Source organism: Podarcis gaigeae, assembly GCF_964106915.1.
Source record: "Podarcis gaigeae genome assembly, chromosome: 5".
In the NCBI taxonomy this organism is placed as follows: Eukaryota; Metazoa; Chordata; class Lepidosauria; order Squamata; family Lacertidae; genus Podarcis; species Podarcis gaigeae.
Window position 1 is genome coordinate 62831277 of NC_139681.1, and position 22578 is coordinate 62853854.

At 45.6% G+C, this 22578-nt stretch overlaps 1 protein-coding gene across 1 annotated transcript in view; it reads right to left on the reverse strand.

The window, feature by feature from the left end:
* Positions 1–3621: 3621 nt before the first annotated feature.
* Positions 3622–22578, reverse strand: part of ETV5 (ETS variant transcription factor 5) — a 40437-nt gene continuing 21480 nt past the window's right edge. The window contains exons 8-13 of the mRNA XM_083741891.1: positions 21604–21860; positions 18830–18901; positions 15068–15136; positions 14450–14619; positions 7636–7737; positions 3622–5764 (exon numbers count right to left, since the gene is read on the reverse strand). Coding sequence (XP_083598017.1) covers positions 5543–5764; positions 7636–7737; positions 14450–14619; positions 15068–15136; positions 18830–18901; positions 21604–21860 — 892 coding nt within the window. The 3' untranslated portion in view covers positions 3622–5542. The remainder of the gene's footprint in view (positions 5765–7635; positions 7738–14449; positions 14620–15067; positions 15137–18829; positions 18902–21603; positions 21861–22578) is intronic.

Here is a 22578-nt window from a genome sequence, read left to right on the forward strand (position 1 = left end):
GGGGAGGTATGAGGAAGTTGGGGAAGTAAGTTATAAGAAAATAAGGGATTGAAATTATACTTGTTTTTATTTTTGTCTGTTTGTATTATTGTTTTGTTTTGTTTTTATATAATTTTTGAAACTTTAATAAAAATCTTTTTAAAAAAGTGCAATTGGCCTGTATAATTCAAAAGACATGAAATCCGGTTTTGGAATGTCCATCATCCTGGACCACTTCCATAACTCTGGAATCCCTCCCCACCCCCACTATCCAAGATGCTACTGACCACCATCAGCTGGGATGGGAAACCCAAACAAAATGAAATTCCTGCTCTTTGTAATTTATTCACAGAGGGATGGAAGTTTCTTCTGCTTCTGCAACAGATTTTGCAAATGCGGATTTTGGGCTCTCTGAGAGTAAGGTAAAGGTAAAGGGACCCCTGACCATTAGGTCCAGTCGTGACCGACTCTGGGGTTGCGCGCTCATCTCGCTTTAGTGGCCAAGGGAGCCAGCATACAGCTTCTGGGTCATGTGGCCAGCATGACTAAGCCGCTTCTGGCGAACCAGAGCAGCACACGGAAATGCCGTTTACCTTCCTGCCAGAGTGGTACCTATTTATCTACTTGCACTTTGACGTGCTTTCGAACTGCTAGGTTGGCAGGAGCAGCGATCGAGCAACGGGAGCTCACCCCGTCGCCAGGATTTGAACCGCCGACCTTCTGATCGGCAAGTCCTAGTGAAGGAATGGGTTTCTGAGCAGTCAGTTTAAAACTGACTCAAACACCCACCCCCCCAGAAAAGGCTACACAGCGCCACCCGCGTCCCAGGGTCTCTGAGAATACACTGCAGTAATTGTGAGGTCTGGTAAAAGCTCAGAAAATCACCAGGTCAGAAATTCTTTTACATCCCTCCCCCGTTCAATTTCTGTTGGCAATTTTGTTTTCTCAAGATCCTCCATTGCGATCTGCAGGGCCTTTGCTGCCAGTTGAAATTTTCTGTTGCTGCTTGAGGCTTATTTCAAAGGCTTCATTAGCAGCCTTCAATATGTGTTATTCCCTCCCCCCTCCTGACAACTCAGTTATTTTAGTCTCAAGGGGCTTTATAAAGCTAATCCATTGTGTTGTTAAATCCTGTTTCAATTGTCTTATGCACTGTTAGGAGAAGCTGCATTCTCTGTCATCTTTCCCTAACTGGCAGCTATGGTGGGCTCTACTCCTTAACTGTGTGACTCAACTGCTGATGAAAAGGATGTCCACATGCCCTGTTTAACCCTGGACAGTCCTCCAGGGTACATGGGCACCTCTCCAGTGAGAGCCAGTGTGGTGTAGTGGTTAAGAGCAGTGGACTCATAATCTGGTGAACCGGGTTCGCTTCCCCGCTCCTCCACTTGCAGCTGCTGGGTGACCTTGGGCCAGTCACACTTCTCTGAAGTCTCTCAGCCCCACTCACCTCACAGAGTGTTTGTTGTGGGGGAGGAAGGGAAAGGAGATTGTTAGCCGCTTTGAGACTCCTTAGGGTAGTGATAAAGCGGGATATCAAATCCAAACTCTTCTTCTTCTTCCACAATCCAATAGTAGTTTGCAGTGATAGGAGACGACATCTCTGCTGCTCGTGGTTGGAGCTGAATGAATGATGGCTGTGGGGGAAGCATTGCTGGGAGCTGCAGGGTTTAAGCTTTCTTTTTAGAAAGTTTTTTTATGTGTCCTGGAAGCTGCTTTCTTTTATGGCACTCAGGGTAAGGCTTTCAGGCTTTTACCACTGGAGGGTTTTGGTCTACTACGACCCTTAAGTAAATAATTGGAAACCACAATTACATTTTTTAAAAAAATTAAGAGGACAATAAGGATAGGGGAAAGCAGGAGGGTACGAGTAGCACACAGGTCACCTAATCACACTATACCTTGCCATAGGTATTATATTTCAGTTTAATTATTTCTGCATATACTGTATATAGGCACAAGCACATTTTATGCAAAATTGTCATTTGGTGATTTTCTTTCTTTTGTAAGCAATGAGAAAGTGGTCACCATACACAATAGATTTAAAAAAGATATTCAGGCTTCTTTCTGCGTCTATTCTCTGTAGATGGTTAAGCAGAATGTGCTTTGGTTGGCAATGCTTAGGTAAAGTAGATTTTATCTCCTAGTTCAAGAGAGAGCACTTTGCTCAAGCTGCTATCAGGCTGCTCACACACCATGTCTGTAATCAGCTGATGCCGCTCATAAGGATTTAGCTGTGATTTCTGTTACCTTCCAGGGGCTGGGAAATGGAATTTCGCCAAAGGCTGGAGAAAGCCCCATTCCAAGGGGCAAGGGAACAGGAGAGGGAGGGGGCACGATATAGGAAAGTGACCTGCTGCTAAATCCAGGTCATTGGTAAATGCTGCTCATCCAATGAACAAGTTGGAAATATATTCTACTCCTGACTGCAAGGTAATGAAAGCTGATACTGAAAGACTGTGCATCCCAAAGCTCTGCAAAGTCCATCTTGGAAGCAGCATCTGCAGGGAAAGCATGTGTCCTTTAGGCTAGTAGTGATTAACTGTTCATAGTTTATCAATTAATTGCAAGCACGGAAGTTGGAGAGCATGTTATTGACAGGGGGCAGATGTAGAGTAACAGAAGCAAAAATTATAGGAAACTTGAGGCTTACTTAACCCTTTCCCCCTTTTTAAGTGTCCATTTTGGGATCTGATCCAACTGCATCACTGTTTTACCCAGTTGCAAAAGAGACATCAATTTACATAGCAGCCTGCCCTTCTAAATATTTTGACTGAAGAGCATCCCAAGTGAGTGCCACCACTATAGTGCAGTGGGCAGTGCATTGTTCTGTCAGATTCAAAATGCTGCTCAGCTACAAAGCCTCTTGACTAGTCACAGTATCCAAGCCTAACCTATCACAGAGCTGATGTGAGGATCAAGGGGCTAAGGAGAACACAGTCATATATACTGGTCCTGAGCTCCTTCTAGGAAGGGCAGAATTAAACAATGCAGCCTGTTTATTCCTGGGATTGAGGTGAGGTGGGCATGACTGTGGCCCTCCAGATAGTGTTGGATTCCCAGTTTCTATCAGCCCCAGCCGGTGAGGAATTATAGAATAACATTTTGGGGGACAGGTATTGTAGGGGAAGCTGTAGAAGTGCTAGCAAGGTGAGAAGAAGAAATGGAGGGCAAGAGATGTTGATTTTTAGAGGAAAACAAACTTTTGGGTCAAAACACCTTATGATAAGACATTCTGCGAAAACCGCTCACTTCCATGTCCATTGAATATAGAGGTCCTTGAAATAGTGCTAATTTTGCGGAAACAAGATTGCTTGCTTGAGGGACTGCAGCCCAGCAGGCAAAACTGAGGTGAAGGCAGAACTGAGACAGAACAAGCCCCCTCCCTCGGTGTGCTGTTCTGGGTTTTATTTCTGAGTTTCCCCCTGAGCTAATTTCAGGGAGTGTGAGGGGAACAAGAAGGGAGGAGGAAAGCCCCATTGTGGAAGACCTTGCATAGGGGCTCCATTGTTGGGGTTTGTTAGGTGAATCCTGCCCAGGGATAGAGCTCTCCAGAACTCCAGGAGCAGACAGGGCAGTGTCAATCCATTTCTGCGTGGCAGTGCTGGTAACACAACTGAATGAGAGGGAGCACACCAGCAGTGCCTGAACAGAAAGCAAAAATCCTTTATTGTACACAGTACAGAATGTAATGCAGCTTTGCAGGAGATATATTATATAGCCCTGCTCAGGCAACAGTCATTTCACATCAATCCTCAGATTAACCCTTTCTGCACTATAGACTTCCCATAACCAATTAAACAAAACGAAACCCACTGTTTTGGTTAAGCCCTGGGGCATAATTTGGGGGGGGGGGGGCGCTGCAGCTGACTTTGCTGCTGCCCTGTGCTTTTTTTGACAGGCCATGTGATACTTTCTGGCGAGAGTTGCTGAGTCGTCTACAAAGAGTTAATCTTCATACTTTAAAAAAGAAGAAGTGAAGTTAGTCAAAAACCCAAACAAAGTTATCAAAGCATAAAGATAAATCCTATACAGCATTTACAACAAAAATTGGAGTCCGCAGGGAAAGATATGCATATTTGGGTCAAGCATGGTACAGGTGCATGCTGAATGCAGCTCGCAGCAAGAAGAGGGGGAATTTCTGAAGGATCCAGAGATCTTTTACATATAATGATCAACTCTGACCAATTCCCCTTCCTCTCTGATTTCTTTTTTCTTTTTTTTTTTACAAACCCAAGTTATATATATATATATATTCCTTTTTAAAAAATCCTCTTAAAATATGCAACTTGCATGAACTGAAGGAGGGTAATGCAACTTACAGATGAAGCTAAAAAATATGTCTGTATACACATCTTGCACCTCTCTTGCTCGCAAGGCTAGGGAGAACTGGAAAAGGTAGTTCAGCTGTTACAAGACAATGCCGCCACACGGTCAGGACTGCCCTGCCTGGGAGAAGTTCAATGGCTGGAGCTGCCTTGTATTATATACATACAGTCCCCAGTTGCAGGGAAAGCCAAGCAGCTTGCATTTGCTGCTGTTGCTGCTGCGCGGGAGCATACTCTGAATGCAGAGCACACTGTACAAACTGTCCTGGACAGCATTCACTGCAGAACAGCACAAAGCAGATATGCACATGGAAGGGCAAGGGACTCCACCATTCCCCGCCAAGCTGCAGCAACCTTCGCGTTGGCGCTGCTGGAAGCAAAAAAGCAGCAGCTCAGCTTTGCCAAAAGCTGGTTTAGCCTTAAGATACAAAAACCTACAAAAAACCTGGTTACAAATGTTGCCCCACAACATAAAAAGAGTTTTGGCCGAGCCCCCGACTTCCCCTAAAAGCAAGCCATCCATGCGCAGCCTTGCACCAGAGGGGGCGGCCAAGTGCCTGTGTGGCTCATAGGGATCTGGTAGGTTAAGTGCTGTCCTTTATGTTGGGTTTGCTTATTATGGACCAAAATTATTATTATTATTATTATTATCATTATTATTACACAAAACAAATAAAAATAATCAGAAGGAAAGGCTTCCTCAGACTGAAGAGCTGTCGACTGAGAACCCAGAGGGGCTGAGCTAATTCAGCCATGCCAGGAGAAGCACCACACTAAGCCGTGACCCATCTGAAAAGGGCTTATGTTAGCATCCGGGAGCCCTTTCCATTATACAAGGTAGATACAAGGATTGTGATTGTTACATAGCGTATTTTCTTGACATTTGCTAATCACACACTGTCTATTCAAGTCCTGTGAACACCTTTTTGTCACACACGACCCTAAGCAACCGGGCCCAGAAGACAGCCCCTGTTGCAAGTCCCTCCCCAGCTGTTCTTGACGGTGGCAGCTGAAGCGATCCGCAACAGGAGGCCCTACTCACTAGCCATGCTACTGTCTGTCTTCAAGGTGGAGGGCCGTTAAAAGTATTTTAGGCTCTTCCGATAATATTTGCAAAGAGCAGTTTTATGAACAGCAGAAATTCTTTACAAAAAAACAACAAAAAACAAAACATTTTTGCCCTTATTTGTTGGAACCAGAGTCTCTTAAGGTCAGCATTCAAGCTGCCTGGTGAGTCAGTAAGCAAAGCCCTCGGCGTAGGGGAGGTTGCTGCAGTGATCCAGGTCCAGGAGGTATGCGGAGTTGTCTTCAAAGTGTGTCAGAGGTAAGGTGTCATCTTCGTTCACATGGCAGTCTGGTTCAGCTTTTAAGAACGGGCGCTGATTGTCAGGGAAGGCCATGGAGAAGAGGGCATCGGGGTCACAAACAAACTTGTAGACATACCGCTCTCCAGCCACCTTAAAAAAAAGAAGACGGGCAATACAGGTAAGGAAGGGGCAGGTATGTATGACTGCATATATGGAGGGATGGTTCAACTGCCATGTGAAGATGGATTAACAGGCAGGAAGTTATGCAGGAGAGACAGGAAGTGAAGAGTCATTGTTATAGCAGTTGTAACATGTTCTTCAGGGGTTTCTTTCTAATTGTTACTGCCCTTTATTACTTTCCAGTAGCAACATAACTTCTCAAAATCTGTTGTGAAGAAAGAGTGCAGAGCATGTGCAAGCAAGCGCCTTTCAAAAACCTGGCTTTTTATTTTATCCTTTCTAGGATATTCGTACAAGTCTGTAAAGCATTATAGCTAGGCTGTGTGAGAGCTGAGATTCTACAAGAACATTGCAGAAGTGTAGGCTGCAGTATATTAGTCATCATGAGAAAACCATTCTTTTAATTAATTTATTTATTTGAAGGATATTTCTAGGTCTTAAACTGGCAAAAATAGACTCAAAAGTATGCCTGGTGAAATCTCAGAACCTGAGAGTGGGATGGGCATGATATATACTGAATGAGGGCAAGGCTAAGTGTAGTCTGCCGTTGTGCAGTAAGATTTTTGCACAGAGTACACAAAGAACTTGCAATATACAAGTAAGGAATATAATGTAAGGAAACAGGTTTGCTGTGGGGTTGGGGCACAGTTACTTGTGTCATAATATATTTCTTAGTATTTAAGGTGCCACAGACTCTTTGAAAAGCTTTGCTAAGGTGACAATGCAGAATTGGAATGGCAATCTCATAGGCTCCATTCTTTGAACAATAGTGCCTGCTGGGGTTCAGCCCATGTCACACAACCTTCAGAGAAGCAAAGAAAACAAAAGTAAGCCTTGACAAGCTACTTGGGAACTTCAAGTCAGGTTTAGATGTGGTGGAGTTTGTCAGTTTGCATTTCTTAGTGCAGAAAGTATTGATCTGATGTGCAGCGATCTTTCTTATTCTAATTAATTCAAGAGGGTTCTGGAAGCTTCTCTGTGTGAAAGAAACAAGCAGAGGGTTCATGATGTTTGGGTTATTCCTTCAGAGAAGCTGAGTGGTGTTCTGTACATAGTATGTTTAGTGTTAAAATAACTTATAGTAAGTCTAAACCTTAAGTTTAAGTTAAGTCTGCTGCAACTGGATTTCTTATGGATAGTGCCAATCCTCAATGTATTGGATTTGTGACCATTATGCTCATTTGCGTTTAGTAGCAGTAAAACTCTGCTGGATGAACTATTAATTGCCTCTGGTCTATTTTTTGGGAATCCTGCAATGTGTTTAAGTTTTTACTCTGCTAACTATACGCTGGAATCTGCCCCTGGATCAATAGTGAGTAGAAAGTCAATGACAGACTTCCTGCAGAAATGTAATTGATAAAGAAGTGTTACAGACAATGCAGTATATACCTAACCAAGCAACTTCAAACATCAAAAGACATACTATGGAAAAGGTCCCAGGGAGGGTACTGAGAAATCTCAGGTGCAACAAGCAGCAGGGAGTGGCTCACAACACTCACGTTCCATGCAACAAATGCAAGAGATATTAGTGTACTATTGGATGGAGGAAGAGAAGAATCTCCTCACACACAACATAGTATTGCAGCTTTAGGACTGGGGAAATTAAATGTCGACGGTGCAAAGAAATGAAAAATCAATTTGCTTTTTTGCATGCTGTAAACTGATTGTCTGGAAATGCCCCAAGAAATGGTGTGTTGGCTGTCTTCCCTCCAATTAGGCAGATGGAACAGGAGGAAGAGTGGTCCTGAAAAGTAAGCCATAACTGTGCCAAAGACTGTTCCTTTACAACCACACAGCTCTCACGTACCAAGGATGTTCGGAGGAAGGAGTGGGCTGCTCACCTTTTGCATTATGCCTTTTTCATAGTAGTAGCGCAGAGAACGGCTAAGCTTGTCATAGTTCATTGCCGGACGATTCTTCTGGATCCCCCACCGACGAGCTACCTAAGAAGGTGAAGAATACAGCCATGAAGCTCTGCAGTGCTTGTCAATGTTTGGGCATATTGGGTGGAAAGTCTTTGTGATCAAGCCCTTCTCTCTAGAGGAGACAGAAATACCACCCGCAAGGCCACAGGTTCTGAACTACAGTGGTACCTCTGGTTACGTACTTAATTCATTCCGGAGGTCTGTTCTTAACCTGAACCACTTTAGCTAATGGGGCCTCTTGCTGCTGCTGCGCGGTTTCTGTTCTCATCCTGAAGCAAAGTTCTTAACCCGAGGTACTATTTCTGGGTTAGCAGAGTCTGTAACCTGAAGCATATGTAACCCCAGGTACCACTGTACTTTTATGCAGGCCTAGACAGGGTGAATCAAACAGGGTGCTGGCATCTTCCAGGGGGCCTTACCATGACACCTATGAAGCCACTGAGCCTCCTTGGGCCCCCTTGCTTAGGAGGAGGTGAGGGGCATTGCCCTTTCCTCCCTTGAAAAGCACAGAGTTGAATAAGAAAGTTGGAAAAGTGATACTCCCCCCCCCCTTTCAGCTCTATGTACTTTTCAAAGGCTCAGAAAAATTCTGCTGGAGTTAATTATTACATAGTTAATTATTGCTTCTTGGTGCTTCACAAAGTCACAGACAACCAGCCAAACTTTGCTGGCCAGGGCACAGAGTACTGACCAACAGACCTTTAGCATGTCACACTTTTTGACTGCAATGGAAACCAAAGCCAGCAAAGGCATGGCCAGGAAACCCAACAATGCTGCAGTGAGTGTGTTCCTAATGGGTTGCAAGAGCACCGACTCAATTCTAATATGATTCTGGAGCAGTCGTGTGGAGGGGATTACTCATTTTAGCTCTCTTTGGGAGCAGGTTCTGATGACATAAGCCTGCTGCCAACCAACCCACTGTTTCCCAGGGGATTTCTGGAATGGACAATCTGCAAGGCACTCAGAGAAGATTAATGGGATTTCCTTGCACTAAGTGCACCGAGGCAGCTTGCATCCACCTGAGGCATCGCAAAGGCCCAGAACAGCAGTCCGAGCCAATACACAGGGTGTTTCCAGTGAACTCAGCAGCTAAGCAGATAGCTACATTCGTATGGTGCACCCAGTCAGTTTGGTTTTTCATCAGAGCAAAGAAAGAGGAATGGAGATGCAAGGATCAATTAAATAGGTTCACCATCCTTAGAGAAAGCAGCACCCTGCCTCACTGCAGCTCCAACACAGAGAAAAGCATCTATTTCCCACTACCTGCCTCTCTGCCCCTTCTCCATCTATTACAGGATTTCAATTAGAGCTCCAGGAAAACCTCCAGCAGTACTGACATCTTTCTCCCCTTCGCAGTCAGCTTTTTCTGTCCTGCCACCTTGAGCACAGCTCATCTCTCGTACCCTGAGGAGGAACATGTCTAGAGCAAAGCACAGCAGCACGCATACAGCAGCGCTTAGCAAGTTCAACAGCACACCAGTTGCCGCAGTGTCAAAAGGAAGAAAAAGCACAAGAAGCTCTGCTGTGTTGTTTTAAGGCAACAGTGAGCAATAGGCTTCTCAGTATCGCGGGGGACTGAGCCTCTCTTAACAGGCTCCAGGATGGAAGCATGTTCGGTTACATTTTGCATGTTCAGACACAAGTTCTTTGCATATGGATGTAACGACAGGAAGAGAGCGGAGAGTGCGTTGCCAATGCACAGATTCCAAGCAGCCCTGGAGCTGCTGTTACATAACCATCTCTCAGCACACGGGCTTTGATTACATGGCAAGAGCTTCCTCTTGCTGCTGCACAGCAGGGCACAGAAAGCCACAAACTCCTCCAAAGCCCCTTATCCTCTCGCTGGACCATAGGGTCAGAAAGCAAGGTCTCTTAACAGCCTTTTGATCATATAAGAGAACCCACTTCCACTTACTTGGGGCAGACTTCATTGAGAGGAGAGGCTTCAAATGTATAAAGCTTTTCACCTTGTGTGCGTGGGGAGCAGGGCCCTGCAATGTGGCTGTGCATCTCCCACTTGCGCTCCTCTGGAGTACTCGCCAAAGGAAAACTGCCAGACAGCGCAAGATTCATGGCTCAAGCATTTCCAGATCAAAGCCATGCCTTTTCCTAATGGAGAGGGAGTGAAACGGCCGACTCTCACAGACCTCTGACTAGAGGGGGGGGGGGCCTGCCAAATTGTTGTTTGAAAAACCACAATTTCCATGCCGAGTGTACTGTATATTATGGATAATTACCCACCATGCACTGCCTGGCTCAGCTGTGCAGCTGGTTTCAATTATTAGTCAAACAGCTTCCTTCTCTGTATCATTCAGCACAACCCAGCACACCACAAGATTCCTCTCGGTAATTTCAAGGGTTTATTTACAAAAACCAGTGTCTCCACAGGGCGACGACAGAGCAAAGCCTACTCAGCAACAGAGGGAATTAGCAGAAAGCCTTTCTGCAAGGCACAACCAAGTGTCTGAAGCTTAATGAGAAAAGTGGGGCGTGGGGGGGGGAGAGGGGGATGTGGTAGAGAGGAAGTAGGGGGAGAGAGAGGGATGAGCCAATACGAATAAAATTGGAAGCATAAAAAATCCATCACTAAAAATATATGTGTTAGGAAGCTCATATGTGTAATGGCAAAAAATAAGATGTGTTATGTTGTCACAAAGTAATTTAATACCTGCAGTGATAATGCATAATGAACAATATGAAAGACAAAACGCTGAAAATACAAATAGACAAAAATACAGCAGGATGGCCGAAGAATGGGTGCTTTTGAATTATGGTGCTGGAGGAGACTCTTAAGAGTCCCATGGACAGCGGGAAGATCAAACCTATCCATTCTGAAGGAAATCGGCCCTGGGTGCTCACTGGAAGGACAGATCCTGAACAACAACACAGCAGGATCATGTAGAAACCAAGATCAAGGTCTTACTATCCAATGTGAGTCTCTGTTTCCTGATTTCATCGCTATGAAATGTTTTCTTTGTGTTTTGTATCAATCTCAGTCTACTTAACCAATTTAGGTTATCTTTATTAATGAAGAAGCACATCAGCAAGAAAAATAAACACACCAAACTGTTAATCAGTGATGGTGCTTCAGGTATTTTACCTTTTAAAAAGGAAGTGCTTATTCCTCGTCATTGAATATGACCTGCAAAAACAAACTACTCTTTCAAACTATAATGAAAAATATTGTTATAGTTTATGATTGCTGCAGAGCTGCAAAATTTGACATGCAGCAAACACATATTGCAGCCTCTCTAAGAATGCTGAGAGCAATAGTTTTCTACCATAACTAATTAACAAATAGGTAGCTTTTTTTTTGGCCTTCCCACTGATACGTTCCCCATGAATAAGAATTGTCCGAAATGGGTGAATGAACTAGCCTCCCATCAGCATTTTTTCAGAACATTGAGAAAATAGCTCCACTGCGTTGATGGACTTCTGAACAATTCTATCCCTATGAGGTCACTGTTTATCTTGGTCTTCCATTTATTTTATATTTCCAGTGTCTTTATATTTTGTTCTGCTCACTGCATATTATTGCTGCAGTTTACCAATCACATGGTGGACCAAGAAGCAGAACTGTTTTTCACGTTACAGTGTTTAGCTTTATATTTATTTGTTTAAAAGGGGGTAGACTTCTTGTGCCTCTAGTTATGAGAAAAGAAGCACACTCTCTGTACCTGCTATCTGGAGAGCTGTTATGTAAAGCTAAGTAAGCTGTGCCAAAGGACCAGGAAGAAAACAACATGCAAGAAATGGATCCTGGCTAGACTCTGTGTTATGTGCTGTCTACTTTTTACATTTGCAAATTTTGATTGCTTTTTGTATCGTGCACATTTGTAAAACTAACAACAACTCACCCACAACTTTCCCTAAAAGCTGATGAGAAGCAAACAGCAAAACAAAAGAACAGAAAAAACAAACAAAGCAGAAATCGGTATGGAACGAAAAGGGTAAGGGATAGCTCAGCATTAGCGCTCAGACCTACATATCCCCAGTGAGTCCCACAGTGAGACCCTTTATCATCCAAAGGGCAGAATCTGACTATATGCTATATTTCAGAGAAGTTTCATGAAATCAGGGGGAAATTTTCCTGCTCTAAGCTTGGAGCTGGTGGTTGCAGGGGCAGAAGATAAACCCTGACTCCCCAACAGCTCAGAGCTTTGGGGTATGTGGAGGTTGGCTCTGCCAATGGATTATATGCTACTTGGTTCTACTCAAAAGAGACCCACTGACATTAACGAACATGACTTAGATCCATTAATTTAAACAGATCTACTCTGGATAGCAAGGGACATGGGTGGCGCTGTGGGTTAAACCACAGAGCCTAGGACTTGCCGATCAGCAGGTCGGCGGTTCGAATCCCCGCGACAGGGTGAGCTCCCGTTGCTCGGTCCCTGCTCCTGCCAACCTAGCAGTTTGAAAGCATGTCAAAGTGCAAGTAGATAAATAGGTACCGCTCCGGCGGGAAGGTAAATGGCATTTCCGTGTGCTGCTCTGGTTCGCCAGAAGCGGCTTAGAAGCGGAAGCTGTACGCCGGCTCCCTCAGCCAGTAAAGCGAGATGAGCGCTGCAACCCCAAAGTTGGCCACAACTGGACCTAATGGTCAGGGGTCCCTTTACCTTTACTCTGGATAGCATTTAGTTAGGTACAACCCTCTGTGCCTTGTGTTCCGAAACGGAACACCCAACAGGTATAGGAGCAATTCCCCACTTTGTTGACTCCACAGTGGTTCTGAGCTACAGGAGGAAGGTTCCCTGCTTGCTCTGCCTCTGCGCCCAATGGGTGCTCCAATCTCAGGGGACCCATCAGGTGCAGATACAGCCCCCCCACCTCCCCTTTCCACCGTGGAGATGAGAGACAAAGGCTTGCTATAGTTCTGCACTTGCACTCACCAAGAGTAGAATCCAAACAAATTTCAGGTTGGGGCTGGAGAGAGTGCAGGGTTCATCCCCTCTCCTCTGTAGCTCTAGGATCCAAAGGAAGCCTCAGGCTCATCTTGCACATCAGAGCCCACCTCACGTTTTGCACTCGGGCCTCCCTCGCCATGAGATTATCAGACCCTGCCAATGCTCTTCTTGCACACCAAGACTGCAAGTGGAGTCCCACAACTTCCTCACCCCACCTGGCTCAGAGTCAAAGCCACTTTTGAGAACGTGTGCAGGGGCCCCAGTGTGAACTGAACAGAACGTTCTGTTGAGTCAGGCAGTGTCTAATAGGTTGCAGTCGTGCTCCAGAATCAGAGCCTCAGACAAGGTGCATTGTGTTTGGTCTAATCCAATTGCATTTTATCTCTAATAAGGTTATAAAACCACACTAGCTGGACAAGATCTTCTGAAGACTGAAAGACAACCCAAGCAGTTAAGACAGGGAGCCATTGCTGGCAAATAATCAGGCCCGGGAACAGCCAAACTAAGCAAGTTTGTGCTCAACAGGTTCAGCAAGAAATTTGGAAGCAGAGCCTTGTGCCATCTGCTGCTCTGCAGTTTCCCCATCTGACCTTAATGTGGACCGGGAAAGAATGAACAAGCAAATAAATAACAAGGCCAGAAATGGCTTCACTTACAGCAGGCATAGGCAACCTTTGGCCCTCCAGATGTTTCAGACTAAAATTCCTATATTCCCGGACAACTGGTCCTGTTAGCTAGGGATCATGGGAGTTGTGGGCCAAAACATCTGGAGGGCCAAAGGTTGCCTATGCCTGATTTACAGCATCTCTGCCCACTGTTGCAGCCCTGGACATTGAGCCCTGCCATCTGCAACTTGGAGTAAGTTAATAATGAGGACTCAGAGAGGAGATGGGTGTACTTGTGCCCTTGCCAAGTTGCCACATGAAATGCCTGCATAGTGCACCACTGCTCAGCAGTGAAGGAGGCAGATTTGGAAGTTTCACTGGAAGCACCAACAAGAGATACCCTGTTTATGCATAGTGTGCAAAAGGTGACATCGCACACTTCTACCATGGGTAGATATAGGAACTGTCACCACATCGGGTGCTCATGCATCTCTGCATGAGGGCAATGCTCGGCCAGCATGGCACACATCATTGGTATTTTCTCTCGGGAGCACTTGTCATGCCATGTCCCTGCCTCAACAGGCATCATTCCAGGTTGGGTGCGCCAGTATCAGTGAACTGCAGCCATTGTGTCCCACCAGGCTGACTTACAGAAGCTCCTGAACAAGCATCTGGGTTGCTGGCTACCCTGCGACTGGTCCTGAACCACTGCTATTCGATTCTCAACATCAGTCATTTTAGACAGAAAAGGATAGTTGGGAATGAATTAGGACAAAACCACCAACTTTTTGCAATCTTTCTGGTACATGTCCAATTTTAGCACCAAGCAAAAAACACACACCAGTTTCCACTATAAGGCCGAAGTCATCACCAGCCCTACTCCACAACCTGTGCCCCCTTCAGTTAGCAAGACCCCAAACCTTCCTACTCTGGCAGGTCTCTCCTAGTGCTACTAGGCCCTCAGGTTAAGTGGCTTGGTCCAGAGGTCAACAGAAACTAAGCGGCAGCATTTCACATCAGCCAGCCTAAGGTCTCATCCAGCTCCCTTTTCCCAGTGACACTTTCATTTGAACTTCAAGCATTTCATCCTCTGTTACATTCTAGTAGGCTTCCAGCCATTCTGTCAGCTGAAATTCAAACCTTTTGTTTTGACAGTCAGTAAATTAAAAGTGCAACCGTCACAGCCATTTTGCAGGCTCACTCTCAGATTTCCTTTACCTCTTCTGGCTCAATCAGCTTGAACTCCATGCCCCTGCCAGTCCAGGCGATGAAGTGAGCATTGGCTGGGTCGTCGAGGAGTGTGACGAGGAACTGCCACAGCTGGAGCGACCCTCGCCTCTGGTATGGAGGTCCTTCACGATATACTGTGGGTTCTTGCTTCACTTTACCTGTTCCCAACAACAGCAACACACACCAGTTAGAACTGACATCCCAAGTGCCTCAACCTCTCCCCTGCTGCAGTTTCCATTAACTTCTGGATGTCTGACAGAAGCCAGGTGAGCGAGGAAGTGGCTACACATCTGGCTGCAGATGCTTCTTTTTTTTTACTCCTCTCCCCATGAAACAATATGCTATAGAGGCAGCTGAATGTGAAAGCAACTCTGTACCTGGCTGGCATCACTTCCTTCATAGGCTTTAGCATCCAATTGATTGGTACTTAGCTCTAATCCTGGAGCCCTATGTCTTGCAGCAAATTTCCCCATAATATTCAGCACAAACGAGGTAGATCTTATTGAAGCCCATGGGCGAATTGGCTATTTAGTGGCCAATTCTGAGCTCTCTAGAGTTCTGCAAAATCTCTTCACCCCAGACAAACCTAAGCAGACAGTCCCTTACCTTCCATCCTCTCTGGTACAACGCAGGTGTCATCAAAGTAGAGCCGGGCATCTTTCTCATAGGGGAATCCTAGGAAGATAAAATACACATCTCTTAGCTCACCACAAATTCTCTGCAATGTATTGCACTTGCTCATACACACACACACACACACACACACACACACACTTAAGCTGTTCCTTCCTGGACGGTTTGATTCGCTTCATTGCATTGCTTGTTGGCAGCAATGGCAGCTACTCAGCCATTCATTAAAAGCAACAGGTAAGGCCTTGAAATGCTTATTTGCCAATGTGCCAGCTGCTGCTTCAGCCAACTCCATGGGCTTGTCCAGACAGAAAGTTCCCACATAGTTGGTTTCACACAGAAGTGCTAAACCGCAAGTGGAGCAAAAAGTACTGCAAACAAAGTACTGAGAAGCTGGTTTTCTTGCACTGCAGTCCTTCACTTGAACTCTGTCCCCTGCATTGCCTCTCCCCATCCCCAGGCCGGCATTTAGACTGGCTGGGACAAGCATGGGGGTCTGTGCAGAAGCACCCCAATGTTGCTTGCAAGAGTATCAGCATGTGTGGCACTCAAGAATACCCTAAAAAACAAAAAAATCTAAGAACTTCCTAGGGTTGCTTTTTATCCCTATTGATTGGATCTGACCAAACTCTTAAGCAGTTTAAACTGCTTTTAAAAAAGAAAGAGCCTTCCCATGTGCTCCAACTGCATTGGTTAAGTCTCACCAAATCTCTACACTGCATTTCATCATATCACTTTTAAGCTGTCAACAGATTTCTGTGTCCATGGAGCAGTTTCCTGTTACGACTGTGGGTCTAGTTCCAGTTCAGCACAGACTGCAGGATAGCTGTGCATTTGCAACAGAGGGAGGGATACACAGCAGCAGCAGCAGCAGCAGCAGCAGCAGCAGCAGCAGCAGCAGCAAAACACTTTCACTTTATTTTCCTACTTATAGCCATTTCCACTAGTCAACAATTTTAACAAACAAACATCAGTGGCTGTATTTTTATTTATTTACTTAACTACATTTATATCCCACTTTTCCTCCAAGGAGCTGAGAGATGGGTGACTGGCTTTATGGCTGAGTGGGGATTTGAACCCCAGTCTCCCAGGTCTTAGTCTAACACTCTAATCACTACACCAGCCATGCCAAGTAGGGCCTGGAGGACAAGCCAGGCTTTGCACATTTTGCTCACTGATGATACTGGACTCTCCATCCACCCATCCCCTTTGATCAACTTGCAAGTGCTTTGCCAGTTCAAGTGAGGCGATGTGTAACTGGATCCACCATCTGCCTTGCCAGAACACTTGCAAACTGACTAGAACAGGGATGGGAAAGCTGTTGGACCTCCAGCTCCCCATTGGTCCTATCCAGCATGGCCAAGAGTCAGGGTGATGGGAGTTGTAGTCCAACATCTGAGAGGCCTCCATGTTTCCTATCCCTGGACTAGAAAGGGAGGGAGGGATCCTGTTGTAGGCTGCCTCCTCAAAACAGATCCAAGAAGCAGTTTAAAGGATCCGATCCTGGAGACTACAAAAATGTCACATGCCTTATTTGGAAACTGGTTTGAAAGCAAAATCTTTCATTGACATGTAACCTCTAGTTCTGCACTATGAAAATCACAATCAACAACCTTGCCATGAAATCCCTCTTTTGGCTGTGGCCAATGGATCCATTATCCTTCCAGCTATGGTCATTATCACAGTTAATGTGACATGAAGGAATGCTTCACACAAATATGATTTGTGTATATGTGCAAACTGCTTTAAAAATGTGACACATAAACATGGATCTGTTTTGCCACATTTATCAGCTAGGCCAGTGTTCTGGAACTTGATTTTGTTTATTACAATTATTTCCTATGTCGCTTCAATCACAGGTGGCATATGCAAAGTTCCCAGGCATTGAGTAGATCCAAACCTCCTTGGTATTTTATCAGTAAGATAGCCATTTTCAGTACATAGCATGGAATACATGCAAACTTCATGCCAGTGTAGGAAATCTGTCACATGTGGAAGAGCCCTTGGCTGTCATCGTAAGGGCAGTGATTATTAGATGGACCCCCTCCATTCAAACTATGCCAAAATGGGCTTGCTGCTTCAGGGTGTAGCTACTGAGTTTAAAGATAGTTCTCTCCTGCGTTATCTGTATACATGTGAGAGAGACCCTTCTTGCTCAGATAAAGTTCCACTGAAGTCAGGTGTTTAGAGCCACGGTTGCAGCTGGCATTGCCACCTAATGTGCCAAAGGAGGAGGCAGGAAGGAACTTTGTGGGTAAAATGGAACGAGCCATATCTGTGTCCAAGGAAGGAAATGGGTGAAAGAGATATTGAATTTCTGACAGGCCTGAAAACAGCCCTGTCAATCTACTTGCCATGTTGTGAAGCTCCCATCAGGCCCAACAAGTATGGCCAATGGCCAGAGAAGATGGGAGCTGCAGTTCAACACCATCTGAAAGGCTACAGGTTCTTCACTCCTGCAGTAACTCGACCTTCCCTAACCTGGTGCCCACCAGATGTTCTAGACTACAACTCCCGTCAATCCCAGCAATTAGTCCAAAACATCTGGAGGGCATCAGGCTGGGGGAAGCGGAGTTATAGCAAGACAACAAAGACTTACTAGAAGGCAGATAACATCACAATCTGAATAAAACTGGCTTCCCCAGTCCATTTAAAGTTATGGCATAAATACATAATTAACAGCTGCAAGATGACATACTTACTCTTGGCAACTGCCAATTTTCTGCTGGGGTGGGTAGGAGCACTTACTATCTGTGAAGATCTAACACAGAACTCAGCGGACTGAAGAAAGCTCAGCGTGGCTGAATTTTGTTGCTGAGACAATCAGTCTTCTCGATCAGTGCTCAATGTGGGTTGATCTTCCCCAGAGTTTGCTGAGCAATCAGTACACCTCAATTAGGGCAGTGAGTTTCACAGCACAAGAAGAGTCAGGAAAGAGCCATAAAAACAGGCTCAGAGATAGTAAGAGGAAGAAGGGAAAATGCCTAGAGCACAAGGAAGTCCCTGGTTCAAACCTAACCACTGAATTCACTAGGTGAGCGCCAGTGTGGTGCAGTGGTTAGAACACTTGATGAGGACTGGGGAGACCTTGGTTCAGATGCTCATTTGGACCAGTTACCAACCCTTAGCCTAACCTACCTCACAGGGTTGTTGTGAGGCTAAAAGGGAGAGGGGATTGTGTAGACACCACCTTGAGCTCCTTTGAGGACAGCAAGATGGAAACATGATAAACAAAAATGAACAAGTGGTCTTAGGCAAGCCACTCTCTTGCAGCCTTGCCTCCCCCATCATATAGCCCTAGGCTGCTGTAAGGATCAGAAAAATAAAGACCTCTCAACACCCTTAAGCTCTGTAAAAATGCTTGAAGTGTCTTGCTATTATTAAATTTCCTGGCACAATTCCCTTAACGTTGTCTCTAATGTTACAGCAAAAGGGCCTCTAAGCTAGGCATGTAAGCCAGCACTTCTGGTTTCATGGGAGAAGGTGTTTCCCTTTCACTTCCTGCTGGGATAATCACATCTACATTCATTTCCATTTTACCTCATATGTGCATAGACATACATAAGCATATACATGTAACTCAGCCTTGGTCAACCTTGTGCTGTCCAGATGTTTTGGACTACAACTCCCATCAGACCCAGCCAGCATGCTGGCTGCACCTGATGGGACTTGTAGTCCAAAATTTATGGACGGCACAAAGTTTGTGAAGGTTGTTGTACATCCTGACTCCCCACTTACCATCATGGCTGTTGGGGAAGTAACCTCCTCCTCCTCCTCCTCTTACATATGCTGATTGACAGTTAGGCACTTCTGAAATAAAGATGGAATTGGGGTTAACACCACCCTGAACCAAACACACTTCACTTCTTCTCCAGGTTAAACAGTGGACAGACCAATGAAGAAAATCCCCAGTGCACCAATGTCTAGATTTGCACGATTCCACTTGACAGTTTCTCGGAAATCCAGCATTTATTTTTACGATTCTCCAGTAATGCTTCTCTGAATGTTTTGCAGAGTGCATCCTCCATCCAGATTGGAAAGAAATGTATTTCTGCACCATTACTTTTGAAGGCTGCAGTCCCAAGCTGGGAGCAAGCTCTACTGACAACCATAAGACTTGTTTCCAAGTAAAAATATATAGTGTTGTACTGCAAGGCTTTCCAAGAGCTTTCTAAATGTACCTTGGAATGGGCCCAGGTGGGATTTAAAATTAAATGGAAACCATGCACAAATTATTATGCATCCAATTTCTACACGTCTGCAAACCCCACAAACAGAAGCAGGTTCTGTGAAAATTCTCCACGGCTGGATTCAGATAACAGTCTGTGCCACAGAGGCTGCGGCAAAACTCACCAAGTGGAGACCCTGGTTATCTGTAGAATCCAGCTATGTGGTGAAGCACATTTTGCCTGGCCCCAACAATCAACTGTAGATGCATAGCAAGATTCGCATTTCTGTGTGCCAAGATCCTATAGGCTAAACTGATTCATGGATGGGAAACCTGGAGCCCTCCAGACATTGCTGGAGTGCAACTCCCATAATTCCTGATGGTTGGGACATGCTGGCTGGGGCTGATGGAAGTTGGGAGTCCAATGACATCTGGAGAGTGACAAGTTCCCCAACACTGTTCTACATGGTTTTAAGGTTGGCACACAGACTACATAGGTAAACCCATTGTGAGACAAATGGTGGTCCAGAAGCAATCTCTGAAGTGGAAGACTGGGCAATGTGGTTATCCAAAAACAAATATATAATTTTTGAAGGTCTGATCTTTCAACTTAACTCACATTAGCAAGTCATAGTAGTAATGGAAGAGAAACCTGAGCATGTGGTCTAGTCCCGTCTACACTCCCTGCTAGTGGCTTTCCAGAATCTGAGGTAGAGGCCATTTCCCATCACTTGCAACTGACTCTTTTAACTGAAGATGGCAGGGATTGAACCCATGACCTTTGTACACACAGCAGGTGCTTTGCCACTCAGCTACAGCCCCTTCCATGAATTTCCCCTCATCTGAGAGGCCGGACTTCAGATGCAAACTATTTCTGCCATCTACATTTTTTTTAAAAAACCTACTGGGATTTGGCATCAAGAGACAAGATGAATCAACAGCTAAATAGATGACCTGAATTTGTGGGCAATAATATGATGCCTTGAAAAATCAGGTACATCATATTGTTCCTGGAAGCTGCAATACAATCCCTTTTGCTGCTGCAGCTGTCTCTCCCGAGAAGGCAAAGCCTTTCCAAGAGCATGTGAGAAAATAACTTAATGAACCTGCAGGAGAGGTTGGACACACTGAAAAAGTCAAGCTTAATATTTTGCATTCCCTCCGATAGCACGTGAGAAGCAGGGAAAGAGGGGGGGGGGAAGCCTTTAACTTTAGATCTTTCCCCATCTGTTCCACCCTGCCTCCAAGAGGTCACAGTATTTTTAGGCCTAAGGCGATTTGCAGATATGTAGTGGGCCCTGCACCAACAGCAGCTGCACAATCTAAAGTGATCAGGCACCCCCTCCTCCTTTCCCCCCTGCATGTCCCAAGGTGAGTGCTCAGCTGCAGGTTCATAGCTGCTCCATGGAGCCGGTCGCTTAACGCTAGAGCTGCCAGAGAGAAGATGGGAAGACAAAGAGCTGCTGCAGAGAAAGGTGAAAAGCTGCCTTCTCTTCTTTGCTCCACTTCCCGCACCAGTAATGCCTTTCAGATTATGGAAGCTTAGTTTCTCTGCTACATCTGTTGAATGCCTGATTTTAACATTTGTTTCCCCGCCCCCCAAAGCCAGAAAGAGATAATCTAACATTTTAAATAGGTTAAACGCTGCCACAATAGACAGCTGCTCCACCCTCTCCCTTTGCTAGAATGTGAAGAAAACAGCGGAGCTTTAAAGGAACAGTAAAAAGGGGTGGGGTTTTAGAAAACTAACATGGGAGGAGCCTGGTGGAATGTCCAGAATAGCCTTTCTCAACCTGTGGGTCCCCAGTTGTTGTTGAACTACAACTCCCATCACCCCTAGCTAGCAAGACCAGAGCTCAGGGGTGATGGGAGTTGTAGTCCAACAATATCTGGGGACCCACAAGTTGAGAACCATGGGTCTAGAACAAATGCATACTGTAGGTGAGACATCTCTCATAACCATGCAAGGGCTCACCGGTGCCTGCATTGTTGCCAAGGAAGGATGTATTCTCCAAACTGTTGGGTGATCCAACAAGCACAACAGGATTTATTCCATACTCCAAGGACTGCCTGAAGATTGGACCACTGGCTGCACCAGGATAAGGAACCTGTGGTTCTCCAGGTGTTGTGGGACTCCAGCTCCCATCAGCCCCAGCTAGCAAGGCCAATGGTCAGGGATGGTGGAAGATGGAAGTCCAACAACATCTGGAAAGCCACAGTGTCCCCCTTTCCTGGGCTACAGAGCGACTACTGTTCACCTTGGCTACTTTATGTGCTTGATGAGATAGTGGGAACAAGCCAGCCTTTGCATGTGGCTAAGAGGGATTCAAGTGAATTGACTCACCTGAATCAATGCAGTAGTCCCGGGGCTCTTGCTTGATTCCCATTGGAGACTGGAACCCATGCCTTGGGGGCCCTGGAATGCCTGGGACCCCGTGATCATAGAGCGGGTCGTGGTATTCCTGCTTGAATCCCTGAGGAGGATGGGCAGCTGCTGGAACAATAGGCTCCGACATCTGCCTGTGGTAGACAGGGCGATTGTCCCCAGAAAGTCCTGGCTGAGGATATGGGTGGCAAGGTTCAGACATCTGTCTCTGAAACCTTGGTTGAAATATGAGGGAGAGGGAGAGGGAGAGGGAGAGGGAGAGGGAGAGAGAGAGAAAGAGAAAGAGAAAGAGGGAGAGGGAGAGAGTTATAATCACAGTCAACACACTCCAGACCCACTACAGCAGGACAGCCAATGTGGTACCTCCAGATGCTGTAAACCACAACTCCCATCAGCCCCAGTCAATATGGCCAATGGTGTTGGGAGCTATAACATCTAGAGAGCAGTGCCTTGGCTACCCCCATTCTACAACCTTCCTCCAGGCTGCACACCCCTGAAAAGGGAGAAGTTCTGATGCTGAACTTTCATTTCAGATGCAGAATCATTTCTTCAACAGCCCACCATACGTAGCTTACAGAAATCCATATTTAACACCAAGAGTCCTGTCCAATATAGCAACAACCATCTGTTATGAAGGGGTGGAACCCCAGTTGAGGTGCCTGTGATAGCATGACCAAACTGGAGGCATACAGCCCTGTCTACATGCAAGGAGCCAACATCTGGATCATTTTGTGGGATAACAAGTGCTCTGAAAAGGAATTCTGCTGAGGAGGTGCTAGAAGGAGCTGGAAGGAGACTAGAGGTATCTGCTCAGCTTTGCATGCAGATTGGCAGCACTTGCAAAACACTGCACCATGGGCATTGTAGCTGCTGCCAATCAGCAGCACCTGCAAACTCCCTTTGGCCAGTCATTTTACTTGCCCCACACCTGAC